The sequence below is a fragment of the Crotalus tigris genome, unplaced genomic scaffold, assembly GCF_016545835.1.
Source record: "Crotalus tigris isolate CLP2741 ecotype Arizona unplaced genomic scaffold, ASM1654583v1 scf7180000024472.5447098, whole genome shotgun sequence".
NCBI lineage: Eukaryota > Metazoa > Chordata > Lepidosauria > Squamata > Viperidae > Crotalus > Crotalus tigris.
Window position 1 is genome coordinate 188,962 of NW_024100643.1, and position 14,799 is coordinate 203,760.

General features: G+C 37.6%; 1 protein-coding gene across 11 annotated transcripts in view; it reads right to left on the bottom strand.

Annotated features, from left to right (window-relative positions):
* MLLT6 (MLLT6, PHD finger containing) overlaps positions 1–14,799 on the bottom strand; it is a 112,821-nt gene that overhangs the window by 20,676 nt on the left and 77,346 nt on the right. For all 11 annotated transcript variants that reach the window (XR_005555491.1, XR_005555492.1, XR_005555493.1 and 8 more), the window contains 4 exons: positions 12,967–13,566; positions 3,445–3,629; positions 2,064–2,181; positions 908–974 (listed from right to left, as the gene is read on the bottom strand). Coding sequence is in view for 8 of the 11 variants with exons in the window: in XM_039333178.1 (XP_039189112.1) it covers positions 908–974; positions 2,064–2,181; positions 3,445–3,629; positions 12,967–13,566 (970 nt within the window). In the remaining 3 variants the exon portion in view is untranslated. The remainder of the gene's footprint in view (positions 1–907; positions 975–2,063; positions 2,182–3,444; positions 3,630–12,966; positions 13,567–14,799) is intronic.

Genomic DNA, 14,799 nt, shown 5'->3' on the forward strand with positions numbered 1-14,799 from the left:
TTCCCTGCTTTACTATATTGCTCCCCCAGCTGCCAATTAATAGTTGGGCTGCAAAAAGCTCCCAATGTGGAAGGAAAAAAATAGTATAGTCTAAGAATTATAGGAAAAAAGACATCTCTTTACTGTCATATATTTCTGATTAAGCCATTGTCAAAATAGTTGGTGAAACACATCAGCTTTTTTTTTTTTTTTACTCATCTTGCCATTGTTATAGATTGCTGCTGGTTTAAGAGGAAAAGCATTACTTTACAATAGCTAAAAAACGTTTTTAGCCTCTTTCGGGCTGAGGGCAAGAAAAAGGCAACGTCACGGGGAAGTGGAAGAATAAAGAGATTGTTATTTGTAGTATGCTTAGATACAAGGGGGAAAACCAGAATCTAATTGATTGATGTTCTTCCTACTGGCTGGTGAACATGACTGCATGGAGGTGGTGACCAAAGTCAGAGGAGAAAATGAAACATCTTGCTTCACTTACCAAGCAAGTAGTACATGCATAAATTGAGACAACACCATTCAGGAATGACTTGGAACAATTACAATGCAGGCAGGAAAGGAATTGGTAAAATGGCAACAGCAGATGCTTTGCTTTATGCTTCCTCGTTGCTTTTTACTGATTCTGGGTTGGGCGGAGAGCATTTAACTTAGAAAGGTTCTAAACTAACAAGAATCAGGAAAATTTCTATGGCAAGAAACAAGAACATTCAAGTGGCTGGTAGTCCAACACTTATGGACAGATGGCTAAATTGGGGTTTGAAGAAATGTGGAAAACAGTTTTTTTTTTAAAGTAAACTGATATTGCTTTTTCTGCTCTCTAGTCTATTAGGTGAAACAGCCCTCTTTCTGATCTCATCCTATCCTTGACATTCCATTATTGCCTTCCACAGACCTTTTGGTAAAATAAACTTACATGGAAGAAAGACTTTCTTGGGGTGATGACCCTCGGCAAGCAAAATTGCAGTCTTCCAAATCTGGTTCTGGAAGTGGAAAGACAAGGAGTGATTTTTTTTTTGTTTAAACTTAGACAATTGTACCCTCTTCCCCCTTTCCAGTTCTTACAAAAGATTTATATTTTTGTAAGTATACTTTTGTAAGTGCCCTCTAGATGTATTGGACTTCGACTTCCATAATTTTCAGCCAGCATGGTCAAGCGTGCCCTATCATTCATCTGCCTTTTTTTTGAACCCTTCAGTACATCTTGCTAGAGGAAAAACACAAGACTGATGACATCTTATGTCACATGTCCTTAGAAAGGATAGCTGAACAAGCAATGAGGTAGAGGAATAATATGGCCATCTAGCTCTGGCTACTGTTGGCAAATGTCAAGGAACAGTCCTTAGGAGCTACCTGATTGTGTTTACCTTTGCATCCCACAAAATCTAAGATTGTATAACCTGAATATGTCAAATTATGGCTCCAGGAAGTGTCTCTCCACAAATCTTATTTCCCCAAATCTCCCTCTTTCCAAGCTTTATTTACATAGGAATATATAATATTTATGTAATTAGTATTTTACACTATTACTATGCTTACACTGCTTTAAAATGGAAATCTTCTTCCTATAAAGCTCAGTTTTATTGTGTACCTCTAGGCTTGCCTCTACCAATGTTTCAAGGGATGCTGCTGGTTTCATGTGCCAGCAGAGGGCAGGCGTGTGCAACCACTGTCAATCTGCAACATGTCTCATTTTCCTGGCACTTGAGCATGGCCTGCTGGATTGACTTTCTTAGGAGCCTCAGGTCATGTTTCTGACACTTGGCTACCATAGTAGTTTTGAGCTATATATTAAAAATATATATATCTGGGGGACATCAGTTTGTTTGCCGTGTGCTGCACTGAGTTGCCAGAGAATTTGTTCTTTGTAAAGTATGTGTTTTTCAATAGAGAATAAATTTGTCTTTCCCCTCTCTCCCCAACTGCCTTTGCTTTGACACATGGAAAGCTAACCAGCCCTAAAGATCTCAGGATCTTCTCAGAAGCAGGAAAGAGAAGTAAATATGTAAATAGAGCTGATTTTTGGAAGGCCATTTTCTAAAGAGATCCATGCTTGCATATAAAATCTGTACCTGTTCTGTTGTTTTCAGATTGGTTGAGCAGAGGATTTAATGATAGTCCAGAGGTGAGGGGACTTCCAAAAATGTGTGAGGAAGGGAGGCTAAACGTGGATCCTGCCAGTGAGAAGACCTGTGAAAATGGAAAAAGACGAAGAAGAGAAGAAAAACTCAATCATTTTGTTTTAAGAACAGTGTCTTCTCTCCTGCTTTTCCGAAAGTCCTTCATAATGCTGAAAGGATTATCTTTTAGTGGAGAAGCAGCCAGTTGATACATTGCCTGGAAAGGATCCAAAACATTAGTTTCATTTTACTTAAGGGACACAAACTCACTTTGTTTTAAAATGAATGTTTATTTAAATGATTTTGGGTTTCTTTTCAGCCAAAAATGTGGGACCACACTTGGCTCTGCCCATCTTTCTTTGTCTGGAGTAAATGTGTACAAATAAATGTATGCTAGTAAATGCAAAGCCAAAAGCAATAGCTCTAGCACACCCTGGATCGTCTGGATTATACCACTGAAGGAGGAGGATGATAGTCATTTCAAAGAATAATCACATGCATACTGTATATTGCTTTATGTTTCATTAGAAGGTGACACAATGCTAGGAACCTATGCTTTCAGTTAAAGGGGGGGGGGCTAATACAGGAGTGCATTTGCAGGAATTGAAACCTGCCACTGGCCAAAGAGTTGATTCAACAGAATAATAAACACCTGAAGCAATCTACCTGAATAGCCTGTTTTTTGAAACTTGCTAAGATAATATTTTTGTTTAGTGGTATAATTTAAAAACTGTCTTTGAATTTTGTGGGATAGGGGCTGGTTAACACTGGAGGACATGCTTGGTAAATAATTGATTGTTTAAATTACTAGATTTATATCCTATATTTGTTTTTTACAAGTGTACATAAGGGTTCCATCTCAATCCTGTGAGCTGGGTTACCTTTGAAGTTTCCAACTGGCTTCTGTGCCTCTGGGACGATTAGGACTCAAAATCTTCTAGCTTCTAATCCTAGCACCACAACTATTACCCCAAACTAACTCAGCATATATGTATGGATACCCTTCAATAATAATATTCCGTCACCCCCGCTGGACTCACGTAACTGAAAGAGATGCAACCCTCAAATCTGAAAAGCTTGATCATTCCTAGTTTAAGAGAAGCATTCATGATCTATTTTTTTATTAATAAATCACAAACACAGTTCATCAGTTATGCATGGTTACTTTCTGTTTCATATTTTTTAATAAACATACACAAATAGATAATCACTGAAAAAGTAGGGTGGTCTTATGAGTAATTCTCAAATTATGAGTAATTTGAAAAAAGATGAAGCCTTTCTTCAGTCCTAAGACATGTCATAAATGATTAATGACTGTGTTTAAAGACCTTACCTGGGTAGTAGAGACGGAGGAAGAGGAGGAAGATGGGATGGTGCCAGCAAAAGGTGAGCGGGTGAGCTGGGGGAGTGATGAGGTGCCTTGGTGAGCCAGAAGATTAGAGGAGAGGGGAGTGCTGCACACAGTCCTCAGCATCCCGCCCCCATGAGAAATGGGATCCTTGTTACTGGTATAGATCCCTGTATGAAAAATATTAATGTCGGGCTTGAGATAAAACCATCAAGAAACATCAAGGAAAAAACAACAACCAAACAACCCCCCTATCTGTAAAGAAGAGATATTGTTTCATTTTCCTTCCTCTTTCTGTCTGGAAGGACTACATCTTTGCTTTACTCCATCACTTTTGTGAAACAATTCCATCAGGACCTGCCAATATTATATGATCAGTTGAGATTAGACTCTTTCAAGGTATAATTATTTCATATTTCCTTATTTACTTGTTCATTTGTTTGTAAAATATATTGCCACCCATCTTACCATGGGCTAATTCTGGGTGGATTACAATATTTTAAAAAAAACTGTACAAAACCTAGATCTCAGAGTCCTAGTGGACAATTACTTAAATATGAGCCAGCAGTGTGCTGCAGCTGCCAAAAAAGCCAACACAGTGCTGGGCTGCATTAACAGAGGGATAGAATCAAGATTATGTGAAGTGTTAATACCACTTTACAATGCCTTGGTAGGGCCAACTGCATCCAGTTTTGGTCATCATGATGTAAAAAAGATGTTAAGACTCTAGAAAGAGTACAGAGAAAAGCATCAAAGATGATTAGGGGACTGGAGGCTAAAACATATAAGGAACGTTGCTGGAATTGTGTATGTCTAGTTTAATGAAGAGAAGGACGAAGGGGGACATGATAGCAGTGTTCCAATATCTCAGGGGTTGCCACAAAGAAGAGGGAGTCAAGCTATTTCTCTGAAATAGTATAGGGTTTCCTGCCTGAGCAGAGGGTTAGACTAGATGACCTCCAAGGTCCCTTCTAATTTTATCATCATCATCATTATTTAAATAAAATAATATAAAGATCCAATTACTAAGCTCTAATTAAAAAGATGGGGAGGGAGGAGAGAATTGGATGAGAAGGAGGGGAGGTGGGATGTGTTATTAATCTATCAGCCATCCCCAATCTTCCATAGTTGGTTTATTGTGTGTTTTGGACCTGAGAACAAAATTGTATTGCCCTGTGTAGCATTACTCTATATAAATTTCTCTAAAATATGCTACTGTCTTTCTTAGCTCAAGAACTTTGTGATTTGGATTTTGATGTACAAACCCTTTTCTTCACTGTCCCTTCGCATTTTTTGTAGGTATTATGTCTTTTAGCAAATAAGCTTGAGGGTCGTGATTGACCCTCTACAATGATAAAGTGTTTTGGGAGCTATTTGGATAAAAAGTAGATATATATTACCAGGATTTAGGATCATATTGCTTCTTCAGATATTGCTGAAAAACATTAGCAACTCTAAAAGTGATCATGCTCATGGTATTGATCAGAAGCAATGGGAAGGAAAAGTCATATGATCTCCACTTATTCCTTAAGTTAACAAACTGACATTTAGAATAGTACTCATGACATCATTACCACAAATTATAACTCTTAACCATATCAAAGACCAAATAAGGTTTATAGTCTTGAGGGTGATTAGAAGCACTCTTGCTTTTACCATTCTTAATGAGCTAAGCTGTCTCTTTGATTAAGATCCAAACAAAATTATTCTGCAAGTATGAATCAAAAACAAGGTGCATATAGTACTGATTGACCACCCAAGATATCACTAAGAATGATGAGCATCTCCAGGTAGTTTTCCCAAAGAAAGGAAAAATTGCAATATAGGATATGATTATTATTTGCACACACAATGCATATCACCACAATCCTGCCTATTTTCTCCTGTGTGGGCTTTGTTGCTGAGTACCGTTCTATGACAAAGCAATGCTGTTCTGATGACTTCACCTTTTGGCTTCACCCGGTTTATCAGCAAGAGGATCCCATGTTTTAAAATTAGAATACAAGTAGTCCTCGGCTTACAATTCATTTGGTGACCATTCGAAGTTACAATGGCACTGAAAAAAGTGACTTATGTCCATTTTTGACACTTATGACCATTGTAGCATCCCCATGATCAAAATTTGGATGCTTGGAAATTGGTTCATATTTATGACAGCTGCATTGTCCTGGGATTACACGATCAACTTTTGGGACCTTTGACAAGCAAAGTCAATGGGGAAGCCAGATTCACTTAACAACAATGTTCCTATCTTAACAACTGCAGCGATTTAACAACCATGGCAAGAAAGGTCATAAATGGGGAAAAACTCATTTAACAACTGTCTCACTTAATAACAGAAATTTTGGGCTCAATTGTCGTAAGTCGAGAACTACCTACATAGGATGCTGCCTTATAGCAAAGTCAAACCAGTCTCTCCATCAATCTGCAACTCTCCAGGATTTCAAACTGGAGTTTTTCCCAGTCCCACCTGGAGATGCCAGGAATAAATGTTTTGCATGAAAAGCACACAATGTGGCTCTGAGTTAAAAGGCTTTCCCTTCATCTTGGAAAAATGGTGAACATTCTATAGCAGTGGAATCTATATGGGCTGCCTTTTTCTTTTTTTTAGCAACTATATATATTTGGCATTTGGAGCGCACTTTACTTTCACATTACTCATAAGCTGTTTTTTAAAAAAATAATATCAGTAGAGGTAATACAATTCTTACATTATTTGAATTGTAAACTTCACAAATGTTCTGGAAATTTCATGTTCATCTTTGAAATTGCATTTTCGGTATCTGATTGCATTTTAATTAAAAATAACTTATCATTTCAATAATACTGGTTACTTAGCAGCATGAATAGCAGGGCTATCCGGATAGATATGTCTAACTTTGAGATATGATACCTTAGGTCTGTTTTGTTTGTTTTTTCAATTTTCAGCAGCAAGAAAATTTCTTCTCAGCTATGGCCTAAATGGCTAAAATCCAAGAAGACTGTCTAGGTTTTAAAACAATTTGATATCAATGATGGGCTAATGAAAAAAAGAAAAGTTGTTAGTGCTCTGAGACAGAGGTTCTCCTGGTCAGACAAATAATAAATCAAGGAAATGTTGGACCTTCCATGCTTTTCTTCCCCCATGGAATGCAATTTATAGAGTTCTTCTATCTCCTTAAGATTCTGTACGATTTCTGCAGATCTTGAGAAGCTGAACTATTAGTTCTCGGCAGAAGCACTTATGGGGGCAGAATAAATAATGGAATGATACGTTGCGATGGTGTGATCCAGATCATATGCTTTATATACAAAAAGTTGAGTTTTGTATCTTGAGATACGCACAATCATTTTTATTTTTTTTTGTTTATCCTAGGTACATATGGATATTGGCTTAATTCCTGCTCTTGGAAATCTGATCAGGACCATTTTGCAGCCTCTTCTATGGAGCTGAGGGAGAACATTTGCTCATTGGCAGGGATTCCTTCATTATGTTCCTGGAATTCCTCCCCTCCATCTGTAGCTAAAATGCTCTGAGGGCCTTGCAATATTTGCCCCCCACCCCTGCTCCTTAGTTGCTCCAAATCCTCCTCATAAAAATAAATGAGGTAAAAAAATTAACAGGAGATTACTGTACTGGTCATTTTTGTGGATGGCTTTAGATGGTTCAGTAAGAGGAAGAAACCCAGGAAAGAGAATATTAGCAAAATATTCTCTCTTTCTTTCTTTAATTTTTTTTAAAATCAGATATAAAGTTTTTAAAAAATGTTATCCCTTTACTAAAGAGTATATATGAAAAATATCTACAACTACTTCTTTATTGGCTAAAACCCCCTGGATGTAGCCTATCTTAAAAATGGGCATAATAGTACCTTACAGAAAGAATAGGGACTAGCTCTTTTTAGTTTATAAAAGTTGAGGATCCAATATTATTGTTCATTCATGAGTACCAATTATCCCTTTACTCCATCTTACAGACATCCATACCAAGAATTTCCTATCTACAGAGCTAAAGGCTGAGGTATATATTGAATTAGATTCAAAACATATACGGGAAACTCCAAGTTTGATTTCATACCTTCCAAAATAGGATTTCCTTTTCTCTAGCAGAAGGTTGAGGATGCAATAATAACATTTCTTAGATTTAATTGTACAGTGCTTTCCACTTTACTCTTTGGGAGTGATCTCCAATGAAGACAGTAACATCTGAATAAAGAATTGGTTATGTGCAGATTTGTTTTTGCAGACAACAAACTGGAATACATGTTCTTTGGAAATTAGCTAAAGCTAAAACCTACTTTGACTATTGGGACAGCAAACATTTATTCCATACACCTATCAATTATTCATACAGTTGGTCTAAAATAGAGCCTAAGCGGATAAGCTGTGAATAGAAGCTGCTCAACCATTTCTCCATTAGTGACTTGTAGCATCTTCTACAGTCATCTAAGCATCATGGTGCCAAAGTGATAGCAGTGATATCATGCTTTAAATAATTTTAGTGATGACTGGGTAATGCTATCAAAACAATGCAAGTCGCTAGTGGAGGTACAACTGACATCTTACCTTCTCAAGTTCAGCCTCCCAGCTGCAATACAAAGGAAGTGATACTTAATTCATAAAGTTGTAATAGCATAAGTGCAAAATAATGCTTGTTAAATTTGGAGATGATAGAATATTAAAAATATATTATTCATAATATGCTAATTATTATTTGGTATTAAATTCCTCCAGTTTAAATGCAGTATCAAGTATAGGGATTGTACAAAAGGTTATTCTTATTATTAGCATAATGACTGCCATTTTGCTTCTGTACACTATGCTTGTGTTAGGAACGCCATTTTGTGAAAGCAGGAAGATCACGTACACAGACCCAGAGGCAGGGGAAAGAGCGGGAAAGTAATGAAAGATGATTGATTAACATTCTGTGTGACAACAAATGTCACCTTGTGATTGGTTGTTATCTGTATATAAATAGAAGTGCCTGACCACTGTGTGGCACTTCTGAACACAACTGCCAGTGTTTAGGACAGTGTTCCACCCAACAACTTCAATTGGCCAAGTAAAGTTCTGTATGTCTTGGAAGCCTCCGCTTGAGTCTCCTGATTTGCCCTGTCGGAATCTCAAGTTCTTTGGGTATCTGCTGACCCTTACACAATTAATGGAACAAAGTAAGAATCACAAAGTTTGGAAACATTCTCAAAAAAGAAGATTTGTCAATTGGTGACAATTTTTCCTATTTGTTAAAAGATCTTGTCCAGATCCATTGGAATGAGGCTTGGCAATGGCTATCTGTGATGACAAAAGGGGGAATTTGAAACTGTAAGGCATCTACATGCAAAACCGTTAAAAACCCTGAGGCCTAACTAAATTATGTGTCTGATAGAGAGACAGCAAATTACTTGAAGAAAAATGTAGATTTGGCCACCACTTCCTTAATTTTTAATTTGCAACCTATTCAAGCTACATTTCCCAACACTGCTAACCTGTGTTAATATACTGTAGCAAAACTAAAATCAAACTTATAGTCTGATGATAGTTATAAAACATATTAAAACACACTCTGTTGTGCATTTTATCAAAAGTCAGTGAGATCGCAAGAGCTTCTTCCTGATGAATATCTTAGCCCATTTCTGTGCCATGAGCATTTCCACCCAAAATTCTTCACAAAATGGTTTGAAACAGATCCACAGTTGAGACTGGGGGATACTTTCTGAATACTAGGAGCATAAAACAAACCTTTTAAATGCTGTTCTTACCAAACCTATTCCAGGGTGTACAAGTGAGGGAAAGCAGGAGAATAGGAAGGTTATATGACCACATATTTCCTATTGGGGAAGCAGCAACAAGTCTGATTCACATAAAGACATCTGACAGTTCCTTTTTAGGCTTACCTTTCTGGCCTGCAAAACTCCATGTGACCAGTATATGGAAGCAAAGAGTTTTCTGCATCTCTTTACTAATATCTGGCCATTGTCCAGATTTTTTGAAAGTCACATGCACTGAAAATTCTAATTCTTTATTACTAACAATTGCAATCCTCTTAATTTGCACAGCCCAATTATGGTAGCTGTACTTTACACTCAGAATTATTGACGAAACGCATATGGAGACAACAGCAAGGGGAAACAGCCACCATTCTTTTCTTTTTTATATTTTGTTTCTAGAAACCCTACATACAAAAACTCTTGAACACAGATACTGAACCTCTATGCAAGAGTGGCAGAGATAAATAATTGCTCTCTTGGGCCTAGGAGCCAGGATAAAATGAGAATATTCACCCATGAGGGTATAGAGTACCCACAAGAGTTTTCTGATCTGCAGTAATTAAAAGGAAAATGTCAACTTGCCAATGGTTTTAAATAAAACTGCATCAATCAGAAAACCCAAAATAGATAAGACTGGGAGATCTGTGATGCAAAACACTGCTGTGAAAATCCTTTTGTCATTTTGTGTACAAATTTTTGTTGTTTCTGACTAAAAGTATGTCTCTAAAAAGGGTGAATTAGTGTAACAAGAATGTGCTTCATTAGTCCAAGGACACCCAATTAAATTTGTGTCTAAGGCAGGACTAGAAATTATAGTCTCACTGTTTCTAACTTGATGCCTTAATCACCACATCAAGCCAGATCTCTTACCTGTTATACAGAACCATGACTTTATATACTGAGTCCCCCAGCAATTTTATGAAGGAAAAAAACCAATGTTCTAGCTGAAAGGGAACCCAATTTCCTACATTCTTACTACATTACTTACACAACAGAAAAGAGATTACTCTACTACATTATCTTGCACATTATGCCTGTAGATTCAATCAACCGTCCCAGATATTATAACCCATTGGTTCAGATATCTTAACTGAGATTGAGACACATTTCTTCTTAAGCACCTTCCACACCTCCTTCTCTGTCTATACAGATTTGAAATAACTCTCCACTAATATTCTGTCCCTACAGTTGGCTGCTGCCTACACAGCAAACCATACAGGGCATTAAAAAAAAAAGTAGAGGATGACACGAATTTGGCCAGCGGAAGAGCTCCTATCTTCACTTCCATTTAAATGGATCCTGGCATTCTCATAGGATTTGTCTAATCAGAGTGCAGGTTTGGATGCTACTTCAGATGCAATGTCTGCATGCAAAAAATAGATTTAAAAACAAGCCTTGGTCTACAGATTCCGTCATCCGAGAGCTAGTCTTCTTTGAAGGTTCTGCACTCAGAGTCCAGCATAATGTATGTCAAAAATCAGGACTGTGGTTGTTGGGCGGACCCATCAGACATAAAAAGCCTCTCTTTCTTTGAACACAATAGAGGGAGGGAAAAGAAGGGTGGGTGGGTGGAAATCTATTGCCAGAGGCTGAGATTATAGAAGGCTTGTGGTTTATAACAGCTCCACCCTGGAAAATAATTACATCCTGAATTCTCTCTCCTTCTCTTCCTTGGCTCCTCCCCTGCCCTGAAGTAGAGAAAGTAAAAGGCTGCAGTCACTAGGAAACCAGAGAGATGCTAATGTCCAACTCTTCCAGCTTCCCTTTTTAATTCTTCTTTCTACTTACTGTGCGACCTGAATAGAAGTGTTTGAAAGCAAGCCAGATAACGACAAAGCAGCTGCCAAATAAGCGAGCCATAACGTGCTCAGCCTTGGGGTTCTTTACTCTTAACCCTTTCTTGCAAAGTTCACAAGTAATCATCCCAAGAACAGTTGAGTTCATTACCTTAATGATTTTTTTAATGTTGCTTTCTTTAGCTTCTCAAGGGTCAAGGAAATACGCAATTTCAACTTACGTAGGGATGTTGGAGAAGCAGCAGGCATTGCTTGAAAAAGATTAACAGCAGTCATATCACCTGGGCTGCAATCTTTATATAGGTCTAATTGGCAGCCAGATTACTGAGACAAAAGAAGAAATTGAATGCATTGGATTCTACTGTCTGCCTTCTGCATTTGTTCTAATGAGTTGTGTATGCTCAGATTCTACAAAAGCAACAGAAAATGGGCAATGGAGCATAAGCGAGGCTCTAGGGAATCTCAGCTAATTTTTTAAAAAATAAAATAAAATTAATATCAAGCAATCAATAAAAATATTTAAAAGAATGATAACATCACGTACAAATAGATGTTATTCTACAGTGATGCTTAAAAGTTTGTGAACCCTTTTAAGTAGGATTATCATTTGAATGGGAAATTAGTTAGGTATTTCAATCAATGGGATGATAATCAAGTGTGAGTGTGGGAGGTCTTGTCTTATTTAAAAACAAAATTCTGGGTAATGTATTCAGTACTGAAGTTTGGCCCTCACAATAAGATGTGCGGAAGTGTGTTATGGCTTGAGTAAAGGAGATTTCTGAGTAAATCAGGGCTATTGGAAGAAAGTTCTGTGCCCCATTGACATCAAAGAAGAACTTTTAGGTTTGAATGAAAAGTATTGTGTTTGGCAAAAGAACATTATCCAACCTGTGAAACATGGTGATGGACCAAGTTTGATATTAGCTTACTTTCATAAAAAACAGGCTAAGGTAATGCTTTGTTTGCTTTTTGTGTGGATGGCTCCAATATGATGTGGTATTGGAAAGTCAAGCAGAACATTGCAGATATGTCAATGTACAGCATACTGTACACTTGGTTAACTTCTGTTACCATCTCCTCCTGAACATCTCTGTCAAGTAAGAAAAGCTGTATGAAACTGAGGAATCTACAAACTATGTGAAAATCTAAGGAATCTATAAACTTCATTCAGAGAAGATTCCTCCCCTTCAACCTGCTTTACAAAGGTAATTGTGTTTGGAGGACATTAGCTCATATTCATCTTAGAATTCTTTGATTGCCTAGCAAACAACTCATTTCACATTAAGAAATGCAGATAGCCCTGATTAATAAGCCTAGAAACAAACAGTCCAGAATAAATGAATTAATAGACACGAACAATAACCAATACAACTGAGGAATTTTGAAGATAGGGATGAAGGAAAAGCAGCACTTGTTCTGTGCATGTGTGTATAAACTTGCTTTTTTCGATTATTTTCAGCCTTCAATGGCAATAGAGATATATGATTGCAACATCGTTAGAATGAGCAGTGATAATTTCTCTCAGTTTTAGAGGTGTGATGGAGTTACAATAACAGAAAGTGATACTGAAAGCACAGCAGTGTTGGCTTAGGAAATTACAAACCAATTAAAAAACTAAGATGATTTTTTGCTAGCAGAAACAGAGCATCCCTGAGATTAAATCACTATTTGCTAGGTTCATACAGTAATCTAAGCTACAAATCGAGGATTAAAAAGCTGGGTTTACATGGCACACTTGAGCCAAGGCCAAACAACCACATTATGGATTAACATAATATAATTTCTCAGTCATCTTGCTATGGTATGTGCTTTTAATAAGAGTTTCTCAATCAGGGTCAACCTGGAGGGAAAAAAATCCTAGTAAATATATCATTGTATCATCTCTTACCTCATTTTCCTAGAATCACAAATCCTATACTTCAATCAACTAAAACATGTAGCATCCCGGCCAGAGGCCTACCTACCCGATCCCAGAAGTGGTGATTCTAGGCTGAGGCTTGGAAGGGTGGATCCATGACTGAATGAACGTGAAGAGCCACTGATGCTGGAGCTGGTGAGGGATCCCCCAGAGAAAGGCAAAGAAGAGACACCTGGAGTCCCAATCAGTTGTGTACCTGGCACTTCTTTGTTCTTGCTACCCTTGGGCCTTCCTGGTCCATGCTTACTTTTCTTATTGGCCTTGTGCTTTTTTTCTTTCAGGACTTCTACTTCTTCCCCACTAAGAGACGGCATGCGCTTATGGCTGCTGCCACTGCTGACTCCACCACTCCCACTTGGGGTGCCAGCAACTGAGTTGGAGGTCTTGTAGTCCACAGGGGAAGCATCCCGTCCCCTCTGCTGACTCACAGCCGAGGTAGAGAAACGCATGATGGAGCCAAAACCTGAAAAGATCACCTTCTGCTCAAAGACATCACTTTTCTGCCCTTCCGACAGTGGAGAGCAGTGGGAGGAAGACGAGGATGAAGAGAGGGGTTTGTGGTATTTCTCTTCCTCAGGCTGCTGCTGCTCAAGCTTTGGAAAGGTTACAAAGTCCTGGGAGAAGGGCAAGGAGCTGCATGACGTACCTGAAAGAGGATCAAGCAGAATCCTGAAATCTACAGCAAGCCGACTGGAGATGTTCTAGCTGAGGCTCTCACATATATCTCATCTTGTACTTTATAAAGTAAAAGATGGCAAACAGCTCCCTGCCTGCTGATCACAATTAAATCGATTCAAAACTACAATTAAAATATTTGAACTACCAAAAATCCTCATCCCATTATAAACTAAAAATTAGCTTTTGTGAAGTAATTGCATGCATTTGCATTCATGGGCCTTATCTCCATTATGCATAATAAATAAACTCTTATTCTGAAGTGATCTAATCATATATTTGGGCCATATTTTACTATTTTGTGGCCCTACAGGTAGTCCTCATTTAGTAGCCATTTGCTGTTACAAAAATAATGAAAAAGTAATCTCTGGATCTTTGTTTTATATGACCTTTGTGGATCTATAAAGAAAGGAAAGCTGAATTAAGATCATAAGCACAGTCACAGTTTCACTTAGTGATTGCTTCACTTAACAACTGAGTTGCCGATCCCTAAACAAGGACTATTTGTAGTAGATGTAGGAAATGTTTGGAATTAGTGAGAAATGTCTAATGTGGGCTTTACTAAACTGAGTGTACGTACTATGTCAGTTAAATATTACCTTATTCTTGCTTTACCGTGAGGAGCAATTGGACTTTAAGTGCCCATTACATTTTTTGTTGAATATGATATGATATATTGTGATATGTACTGTGTAAAGTCTTAGCTATAGGTACTTAATAGGTACTATTAAGTACTAAGATACTATTACTGCTACTACTTATATAATACTTATTTTGTAGATATGGAGAGAGCAATAATCACTTGCCTAAAACCACTAATTAGAGTAATGGATCTTGATCCACACTTATCAATGGTCAAAGAAAGGAGAGTGGCAATCAGGGACTAATTGTGTAAAGAAATGGGAAAAAATCAAATATAGCTGAATTACATAATTGATATATGTTGTGTTTCAGTTTCTTGTATCATCCGTCTGGATTCTGTTAGCCTTTAGGGACAGGAAAGAACTACGCAAGATATGGAAATCTGACTATCTGCTGATCAGCTCTACTTCATCCATTCGAACATATGAAAATTTACTAGGACTGCCAACAATCCCTGAAGCCTAACTTTGTATCTAAGAGTTAGAACATATGGGGAAAAAATGTTTGGACTGACTTCTGGTCAATGTACAGCAGGAGCAGAATTAATAACTCCCTAAGAGGA